Below are 10,087 nucleotides of genomic sequence, written 5' to 3'. Positions count from 1 at the left end.
TGTGTGTGAGTTGTGGGAGAAGGAGAGAGAAGAGAGAGTGTGTGTGTGTCCCTATGTGAAGCTGAGCATTTCTGGAGAGCCAATAAAAATGGGATGGAGGTGGGATTGGTCCAGATGGAGTCTCTTTCTCCTCCTCCCACCACCACAAAAGCCCAGGAACAGCAGTGGCCTGACTAGGCCTATCTGTGGCTATCCTGGAGGTCTCACTGTTGCTATGACAACTCAATCTTCCAGTTCAGCAACATAAGGGAAGGGCCGATGGGGCCTCTGGGTAGAGTAGAGGTGTTGAGCTGGGAGAGAAAACCTCATCAGCTACTATGCCTGTCCTCTTAGGGACATAATAAATGGGAGAAGCAGTTGGGTGTGGGGGAAGTGCTCCCATATGTCTCTCTTCCTTTCTGCCCTCTCTATCCGCCCCCCTGACCAGCTGTCTCTTCTTTTCCCATCACAATTCTTGTTCCCTCCTCCCCCTTCTCTAGCTCAGCTTATGCTTCCTCCACTCAGAGTGCTCTTTATCCCCCTCAGACTTTCTCTCATTTCTTCATTTCCCACCTTCAGCCAATGGCCATCCTCCCGGGTTCTGGATTCTATCTATGAGGACTTGTATATGTGTGTGCGCGTGTTCACACACACACACAAACACACCACACACACACACACACACATACACATGCCAGGGGCTTGTGCTCTTGACTTTTTCATTCAAGGCTGGCACTCTACTAATTGAGTCACAGTTCCACTTCTGTTTTTTTTTTTTTCCTGGTTAAATGGAAATAAGGGTCTCACAGATTTTTCTGCCCAGGTTGGCTTCAAACCATAATCCTCAGATCTCAGCTTCCCGAGTGGCTAGAATTATGAATGGTGGGACTGGGGCAGAGAGGATATCTCCAAGAATTCAGCCCATCTTTCCTTACTCAGTGGGCTATTTTATTTTTATTTATTGCTACATAGCCCAGGCTGCCCTTGAACTCAAGATCTTCCTGCCTACACATTCTAAGTGCTAGGACCACAGGTGTGCACACCACATCCTTCCCTTACTCTGAATTTCACCTGTGTCCTCACTTGCTCTATGGATCTTCAATCTAGATTCATCACCTCTTTTACACTTGTTTTTTACATTTTCTTTTCTTGGGCAGGGGGCAGGAGCAGTATTGAGATTTGAACTCAGGCCTCATGCTGCCATCTAGGCATTCTAACTGCAGAGCCATTCATCCAGCCTTCATACTCACATTTCTTACATGCATAGCACACAAGGGCAAAGGTGCCAATTCACCTATGCCTGTGGACACAAGTAGGCCATATATCTATATATCTATATATATCTTTAGATTTTGAGTCTCAAGATGATACCGAAGGGGTATCACAGCTTGCCCTCAAACAAAAGTTGCCCACTGTAGTGATGAAGAATGTGAGCTCTTTAGCCACACTCTCTGAGCTTGGGTTCAACTTCTCATTCAACTAGCTCTTTATTGACTATGGGTGCTTTAAAAATCAAGCCTTATTGCTTTGTCAGAAAAATGGAGAGAATATGAAAGTGGAGGTATGGTTCAAGTGGTAAAATGCCAGAGGTGAGTAAGAAAAATGGAGAAATGGTGCTCCCATTTACTATTATAATGTATGCACCTAAAAAAATACAGGTGGATAGTAAAGAATCATTTTGCTGGAGTTTTTCAAACACTGAAACCATGCTCATGAAGAACCAAGGGTGTGTGGCACCCTAATATCAGGAATTTCAGGCCTTTTATACTTAAATGCCCCCTCTGGAATTGGATGTCAGGGGCTCACACCTGTAATCTTGCTACTTGGAGGCTAAGATTTGAGAATCACAGTTCGTAGCCAGCTCAGACAGGAAGGTCTCTGAGACTCTTATTTCCAATTAGTCAGCAGAAAGCAGGAAGTGGAGCTATGCCTCAAGTGGTAGCGTGTTAGCCTTGAGTAAAAAAAACTAAGAGATAAGAGTCCAGGACCCCAAGACCAGCATTAAAAGGAAAAAATAAATGCCTCTTCTATGCTTGTAACCCATTAGAAGACCTGCTTCCTACTTTCTGTGCTCCCCCAGTGTCTTAGTCCGCCCCACAGCTGTGTGGGGGCTGGGGTTCAGCCCCTTGGAGACTCAGCAGGGCCTCTCTGGAGATAGTTATAATATGGTATCAGACTGCCCTCTTGACAGCCCCTTATTACCTTCCCCAATCTCCTCTGCAATTAACCCCCATGTTGTCTAGACCCCCTGGGCTTGGGAGGTGAGGGTGGGGGCCCTTTACAGCCTACTGGCTCATATTGGGATAGGACTATAGAGACAGTGGCCTTTTCCTACAGTGTATGTGAGAGCTATATGGGCTGTCCAATGAGCACCTGAGGAATGAATAGAGGCTCAAGGGCTAGGTTGGTTTCCTTTATTAAAGGCCAGAAAGTCGAGGTTACTGAAGGAAGTCACTGAAGGGGCCACAAAGTATAGGGCTTAGAGAGCTAGGGGCAGGGCCCACCACTCATTTCCGGGACCCAGGGGACACAGCTGATCCAAGAGGCAGAGGCACTGGTCACTCAAGTCACAAGGGTCAGGACAGGCACCTGGGAGGGGGTGGGATAGTTAGAAGCATCCTCTCCACTACACCCCACCAAGGTGGGCTCCTTGAAAGTTTTACTTTGTACCCCTTTTTGTGCCCATCCTTTTGAGTCCCCCAAGACTTACTGAGAGGCTGAGGGAGTGTCGTTTGGTGAAAGGAAGTCATGGGCTAGGGCTGGGGGTTGTAGTGGGTGTGCAGGGTCTCGGAGCCCCTGGGCTGATGCCCTGGCTGGCGTAGTATTCCACCACCTGCCGGGGCACCTCAGCCAGGACACACTTAGCCAGCGCCGAGGGCGCTGCCTGGGGAAAGGGAGGAGACATGTGGTTAGGGGAGGGGAAGGGGCTGGGTTTTGGGGGTGGTCCGCATTTTTCCCCAGGTGAAAGATAACGGTTCTGATTCCGAGGCTGGAGGAGCTGGGGAGTCTTTTGGCCAGGAGAGGGCACCAAGTACTCACATCCTTGAAATCTCGGAAGGGCACGAACTGGACGATATCGCGGGCTGCGGGCACCCCTCGGGGGCAACGCAGGGGACCATCGTCGCCATCCAGTAGCCGCATGTCGGAGAAGTCGGCATTGCCCACACCAACGATAATGATGGACATGGGCAGGCGGGAGGCGCGCACGATGGCGGTGCGCGTCTCAGCCATGTCGCTCACCACTCCATCCGTGAGCACGAGCAGCACAGAATACTTCTGAGATGGGGGCAGAGACAAGGGTCGTCTCCGTGTGTATAGGGCAAGCCCAAGTCCTCACCCTGGAACCACCCTAGGACACAGGCAGCCCCTGCCTGTTGGTTTTGCCTTCTCACCGTGGCTTGGCCGGTGCTCTGCTCCCGCTGGGCTGGCTCTGCCACACGATTGATGATGGGAGCCACATTGGTGGGGCCATAGAGCTGGATCTGGGGTAAGCAGCGTCGATAGGAGGCGATGACCCCGGCGATCTCTGTAGGAAGGCAGAGAGAAGAGGTGAAGCTGGCCGGGTTGAGGAAGGAGCCATTCCGGATACTCCCTTAAGACAGGGTGGGGCGTCTGGCTTAGAACTCTCAGCCTCTTCAGTTGGATGGTCATTCAGGCAAAGGCTGGAAGTCTTACCAGCCTCCTGATCAATGTGGATGAGTGGAAAGGACAGGGAGCTGGGCTCACAGGAATGAGCCCATGCCAAAGATGTGTGCAGCAAGCTGTGTGGCATGGGGAAGCCAGGCTGGTGGAACCCTCCCAGCTTACCTTCACATTCAGGATTTTCTGGGTCAAAGTTGATAGCAAAGTCGTGGGACACCTGTGAGGGTAACGCGAAGGCAATGAGAGGATGACTGTCCTTCCTGTCGGATCCTCATCATCTTCTGCCTTCCTTTGCACCCAGCCTACCTCAAAGTTGGGAGGGATTCGAGCGCCAAAGCCAAAAGCCGGGAACCGCTTATCACTGCAGAGAAGAAAAGGCCGTGGGACTCATTGGGCAAGCCTCCCTTTCTGACCCTCCTCTGCCTCCCACTGACCTGTCATAATCCTGGCAGATGCCTCCCACAGTGCGTAGGGCCTGCAGGTAGTGGTTGGGCTGGCGGGGACTGAGACAATGTAAGGACTGGCTGCTTCTTGGGTCCCCATTGGAGGCAGTGAAATCAATGGCCACCTGTAGGGGTGAGGATGGGGAAAGGGTCATGTGGTAGCAATGAATGCCAACAACAGAGAGCCTAGGTTAGGGTCTGAAGGGAGGACTGAGGTGAATCTGGGTGAGCCCATAAGCAGTCTCATTAGGGGCAAGGTATACATTACATGATGATAGTGCTAAGGTTCATGCAAAGCCCAGATCAGGCAAATAAGATTTTGAGTTCCTTCAGTTTGCCACAGATTTAGCCTGTCTCTCTTGTTATGTCCGCATATTCTGAGTCTTTACCGTGAAGCTGATCTGGCAACCACCCATGATGTAGTCCAAGAAGGTGTGCACTTTCTCCACCTAGTGTGAAAGTGGGAGATGAGATGGTGGTATCAGGAGGGAGCTTGGGAAGCACTTCTTTGGGGAAGGGGAGGTGTCAGAGTTCTTGAAATTGTGGTTTGAGATGGGATAGAGAAAAAAGTTCCCAGTTCCTGGGAGTAGAGAAAGGAACTGATCTTGAAGCAAGGGAAGGCCGGGATCTGAGTTTGTGGTAGGGACAGGAGCAGATGCAGGGGAAGGGTGGAGCGGAGACAAGAACTTGGATTTACCGTGCATTGGGCCAGCACCACTGTCCCTGAGCTCTTGTAATTCTTCTTTTTGTCCCGATACTTGGGGTTGATACAATCCCACTGCATCTAGACCCCACCCACCCCACAAATGCAGAGTCACAAGTCGGTCGGGCAGGTGACCTCTTCCCCCTTCCAGCAAAACCTCCCAGGATGATTCATGACCCCATCCATCCTTCAGCCAAGCCTGGGAATTGGCACCTCCCCAGCTCCTGTCACCTACAGTGATCTCTCCAGCAGCACCTTCAGGATTTCCCCAGGGTTATGGGTAGGATTCTAGGGGTAGAGTGGGGTCTCTGTGGCACCTCCTGTCCAGGGTTTGCTGTCCCTTCTTGCATCTCCTGGAAAGTGCTGGTGAACTCGCCGATGAAGTCATGTTTCCCGCTGGAGTCATAGTCATATACCAGGAACTGGGAAAGGAGGGGAGGGGTGGTACAAGTTGAGGATGCTCTGCAGTGGGTGGTGACTTAAGATGGTAGGGCCATGAAGTTTCTAGGCCCAGACAGAGCTCCTTAATGTGCCTTGGAAGGCCACCTGCTGAGCTCAGCTGGCAGGGATGTTGGTCTCTGCTAAAAGGCACACGTGTGGGAAGCGTAACACTTAGCTGTGAACTGTTATTTATCCCACAGGGAGAAGTGCTTATTACAGGGGTGAGGGAGGAGGCACGCTACACTGTGCACACCCAGCAGGAAGGGGGACTGGTTCTGCTGCCATTACCTTGAGGGGCCGGTGGACATCACAGCTGCACAGCGAGTGCAGGGACAGGCGGAATGGCTCCCAGCTGGGGTTCAGGTTGTTTTTCACCACCTTGGAGAGGGACCAGGAAATTGGTCACCTTTTGTTTAAGTTTCCCTACTCTGTTCTTCCTACTTCTATCCTCTTGCCCCAGGTACTGACCTCAGTCCTCCAGACCAGCTGGTCACTCTGGTCTCCATTGGTCTTATAGATCTCCATGAAAGGGTCTGACTTGCTGAACAGATCCTGGCAAGGCAGAGAAAGGGCCCATGAGTCCGGTGTAGTCTCTAAGGGGGAAGGGGGCTAATATTGAGAAAGAGCAGGTCTGGACCTCTGGGATCTGTCTCCAATTGGAGGCCTATGGCTCTCTATCAAGGGACATGAAGGCCTGGATTCAGGGGTTCCAACCTTGTTGTCCAGTTTGTGGGCTCTGAAGGTAAGTTGAACATAGTCATTGGTACCAGATACCTCCTCAGCTACGATCTGCAAAGGGAACATAAGTGGTACTACTTTCCCTCTCCCCACCACAAGGGCCACCCTACCCTATTCAAATAGGTGGAAGGGTCCTAGGCAAGAGATCCCCTACATGGATTCCAATGTAGGGGTACTGAATGCCTGGCCCACAGGTGAGCCCAGATGACCTTTCCTACCGTGATAGTAGACTTGCCCGCAGTCTTCCCATTCTTCAGTAGCAATGGCTTAGTAACCTTGGTTTGTGATACAATCTGGGGACAGAGATAGAGGGAGACCCAGCTGTAATGCTTCCACCTGGCTTGGCAAGGTTCAAGAAGAATAAATACTGAGTGTACATAGCATTGGCCCAGGCTAGGATTACACTCAATTCCCTCCTTCCTTCCTTCCTTCCTTCCTTCCTTCCTTCCTTCCTTCCTTCCTTCCTTCCTTCCTTCTCCTTCCTTCCTTTCCTTCCTTCCTTCCTTCCTTCCTTCCTTCCTTCCTTCCTTCCTTTCTTTCTTTCTTTCTTTCTTTCTTCTTTCTTCTTTCATTTTTGGCTGACCATGGGTCTTTGACTCGGGACCTAGGTACTTTCCCTGAGCTTTTTTACTCAAGGCTAGCACTCTACCACTTGGACTCATAGTGCCACTTCTGGTTTTCTGGTGGTTAATTGGAGATAAGAGTCTCATGGACCTTGCTACCTGGGCTGGCTTCAAACTGTGATCCTCAGATTTCAGCTTCCTGAGTAGCTAAGATTACAAGTGTGAGCCACTGGTGCCTGGCTACACTCAATTTCTATAGCAGCTTTAAGAAAGAAGTACAGAGAGGGGGTAGAGGTATAGTTCAGGAAGTGTAGAGTGGTTGTTTAGCAGAACCAGGCACATTGCCTCCACTGGAAAAACTAAGAGTCAAAGAAATTAAGTATTGTACTCAAGGCTGCCTAGACTGTGCATAGTTAAAATAGGACCTGGGCTCAGAATGATCTAGTTTTAGGGTTGTGTTCTCTCTTATTTTGGCTTCCATAGGCAGAAGCTAATGAGGATGGGGTAGGATGGAGGAAGGGGAATGCAGACCTGGCCCAAGGTGCACTCTACAGAACCGAGGAAGGTGTCATTGCTGGGGCTTGTGGCTCCATCCTCAGCATCAAACACGTGGAATTGCAGGGGTTGTTTTTCTTCAAAAAAGTACTCAAGGGCCAGTACCCGGGAGAAGACAGGGTTAGAACAAGAGCGAAGCACCTCCGTGCGCTCTACCTGCAACAGGCAGGGGTGGTGGGGGACGGGGAAAGAGCCTTTTGGAAACGGATTCTATTTTCCCCAGCCCTGCCCTCTGCTACCCAATTCCAATTCATGCCAGCTCTCTTGGGCCCCCCCACCCCCACCCTCCATAACCACCTCTTCTAAATCTCATCCTGAACTCAGGGTAGTATGGTCCACTGGGCCCTCAAACCTCTAGAGCTTTTGTTGGGGATTTGGGAGCTATCCTATTGCCTCTGGGGCAGGACCCTTTGAGACTCTGAGCTTTCAACTGTAAAATGGTTTAGGTTTGGAATGACGATATGCTCGTTTCCAAGGTTACCCACATGGCCTAGAAAAGGTACCCTGGAATTCTCACATTCCCTTGTGAGGCTCTCATTGCCCCTGCCGCATCCTCCTGCTTTTTCTAGGTTTAAGCCAGGTTAGTGAAGACCCCCACCCCCGCCCCCAATCCCAACCAGGTGTTCTCACCTCCACCCACTGCTCATCCGAGTAGAGCTTGAGCAGCACACAGGGGTGGGGCTTGGTGAGTGTATCTCGGTCCAAGAGGCCATGGCAGGATACCCGAAGCTCTACCCGAGAGGCCCCCAGTGTCATGGCTGGGGGCTCAGGTACCCATCCCATCTCAGGATCCGACATATTCCTATGGGGACAGAGCAGATGATCTTGTCACTTGGAAAGAGGAGGGGGTCTGTGCTCTGGGAGCCTTGGGCTCCATTCTCTTGCCTTCCTTCCTGAGTTGTTTGGATGTCCTGCTACTCTGTCTTTTGCTTGGCATCTCCAGAGCTCAGAGCATGGGAGGGCAGAGGATCAGAGCCTTGAGCAGAAGCTCTATGCCTCCCCCTCCCCCCTCCAGCCAGCGATGGTACTGTAAAGGACTGGAGGATTGGGGTTGAGGGGTTCCTGGCAGTCTGGGTTCCTGGCCATCCATCTATCGATCCATGCTTTCTGCTGTCTCAGCACCTTGTGCAATTTCCAGGCTGGTGTTGGAGCCAGTGCTGCACTCAGTCTTGGCATGAGGGATCTGAACTGGGGCAAAGGGGTGGGGCAGGGGGTGGAGAGGCCCCTGGAGGTCTGAAGAGAATGGGCTACAGGAATGGAGTCTACAGTATGCAGGAAGAGATAGGTTAGACCACTGGACTATCCATCCCCTCCTTCCTTTCTCTCACCCTCTGGCTGGCTGATGGGAAAGAAGGGGGTGGGCTTCAGGAGTTCGAATCAGGACCAAGGTTTGCTGAAAGCTCCTGCAGGCACCTGGCAGGGGCTCCCATGGTAATAAGACTGCCTCCATCCCCACCTCCCTGTTCTCACACTTCTTGGCAGCACTGGCACTGTCTCTTAGCGACAGGGTTTTGGGGGATCCACAGCCCCCTCCATGCTGCCTGTGGGATGCATTCCCACCACCCTCCCCCAGCAGTGGTACCAACAAGCCTCGGGCAGAAGCAGGCAGGGGGACGCTGGCCCGAGTGCATGGCTGCTCAGTCCATCTATCTCTGTCTGTCCAGATCTCAGGGTGAGGCACTTTGGTCCCATGCCCTGCTTCCCAGACCAAGTGTGCGTTGGTGTGTCTGAGTGCTCCACCCTCTGTCTGTCTCCCTTTGTCCCGTGTCCATCTCTGAGAGGGTGTGACAGTTCATCAGAATTGAGACCCCATCCTTTGCTGGATACCCGTAACATGTATCTTTCTGGATATGTGAGGGAGGGTCTGGGTTGAAGCTGTCTTCTATTTAGCTACAAGTCTCTCCCAGTTTTTGTGGGTTCCCTAAGGTAGGCAGAGGCATGTGGTGGTGAGGAGGTGGGGCAGGGCTAGATCTCCCGGGGGTTAGAAAAGAGATGTTGTTATGGAGATTGGACTAAGCTGGGCAGAGCCTGGGCTCTACTAGGAAGGGTAGACTCACCTGGGCTTAGTTGGAGGGCTCCTTTCCCCGATGCTCGGCCCTGGCCCTGACTCCTTTGCTGCTCCAGCCGCTGGCGCCGGCTCCGGCTCCGGCTCTGCTGCTATTTATGGGGCCTGGATGGGGAGGGGGGGGCTGCAGCACCAGCTCCCCCCCGCACAGACTGGTTGGGAGGGAGAAGAGGGGAGGGGCAGGGCCACTGCCTGGGAGGGAACCACAGAACTGGAGGAGGGCGGGCTTGGGGGGGGCTGGCTCCAAGGCAGGACCCCCACAGACACAATGACACACATCTTCCCCTTCATACCACACCCACAGCCAGCATCACAGAGAGGCACACATTGCGGTGGTGCATGCACACACATCCAGAAATGATGGCGACACATGCACCCACGACTCACAGGCTCACACATATCTTGACACACATAGGCACCAGTACGCAAACTTACAGTGATACCATAACAGTTACACCGATACACTGGCAAGCACACTCAGGCTCACAGCAAGTGCAATATGACTATTACACTTGTGAAGCACATTTACAGCCACAAATAAAAGAACTTGGGGGCTGTCCTCATCACACACATATATATACACTCACCCTCACCAACCTTGGCTACAGCAGAAGTTGATTTTCATGTGCTTTTTAAAAAATCATCATGTACCACGCTGAACCTCTTGGCTTTTGGGAATGACGTACAGTTCCCTAGTCACCTTCTTTACAAGGAGATACAGGAAATGCAGACAATTGCTTTGGCTACACAGGCTCACATTCTGATCACACAGCCAGAGATTAGGGCTGCATGGTGGGGGCATGTGCTGAAACTGATTGCCAAGGCATCTTCCTAGGGCCACAATGTACCCAACCCCGCCTCCCCTAGAGTTTCGACCCATATGGTCACATCCTGGTGGGAGGGGCTGTGCCACGCACAGATCTTAAGGAAACAGACATTAGTCATTCCTGATGAGACT

General features: G+C 51.9%; 1 protein-coding gene across 1 annotated transcript; it reads right to left on the bottom strand.

The window, feature by feature from the left end:
- Nucleotides 1–2,387: 2,387 nt before the first annotated feature.
- Cpne6 (copine 6) lies at nucleotides 2,388–9,930 on the bottom strand. The gene is made up of 18 exons (XM_070025624.1): nucleotides 9,717–9,930; nucleotides 9,122–9,234; nucleotides 7,695–7,866; nucleotides 7,041–7,220; nucleotides 6,165–6,239; nucleotides 5,923–5,997; nucleotides 5,677–5,760; nucleotides 5,497–5,586; nucleotides 5,085–5,189; nucleotides 4,762–4,848; nucleotides 4,454–4,513; nucleotides 4,056–4,189; nucleotides 3,928–3,982; nucleotides 3,787–3,838; nucleotides 3,372–3,505; nucleotides 3,019–3,255; nucleotides 2,690–2,863; nucleotides 2,388–2,568 (listed from the first exon to the last, which is right to left on the bottom strand). The coding sequence occupies exons 3-17, from the start codon at nucleotides 7,860–7,862 to the stop codon at nucleotides 2,726–2,728; spliced, it is 1,674 nt and encodes a 557-aa protein (XP_069881725.1). The 5' UTR covers nucleotides 7,863–7,866; nucleotides 9,122–9,234; nucleotides 9,717–9,930; the 3' UTR covers nucleotides 2,388–2,568; nucleotides 2,690–2,725.
- Nucleotides 9,931–10,087: the final 157 nt, after the last annotated feature.

Source organism: Dipodomys merriami, unplaced genomic scaffold (genome assembly GCF_024711535.1).
Source record: "Dipodomys merriami isolate MVZ:Mamm:240054 unplaced genomic scaffold, mDipMer1.0.p SCAF_1, whole genome shotgun sequence".
NCBI classification, from domain to species: Eukaryota; Metazoa; Chordata; class Mammalia; order Rodentia; family Heteromyidae; genus Dipodomys; species Dipodomys merriami.
Note: the sequence above shows the minus strand (reverse complement) of the source record. Positions and strands in the feature narration are given on the sequence as shown.

Coding starts and splice junctions, on each gene's coding strand:
- Cpne6 (XM_070025624.1), bottom strand. CDS start 7,862: ATGTCGGATCCTGAGATGGGATGGGTACCTGAGCCCCCAGCCATGACA. Junction 6,240..7,040: donor TAGAGTGCACCTTGGGCCAG/GTCTGCATTCCC, acceptor CTCTGTCCCCAG/ATTGTATCACAAACCAAGGT. Junction 3,506..3,786: donor AGAAAATCCTGAATGTGAAG/GTAAGCTGGGAG, acceptor GCCTTCCTACAG/AGATCGCCGGGGTCATCGCC.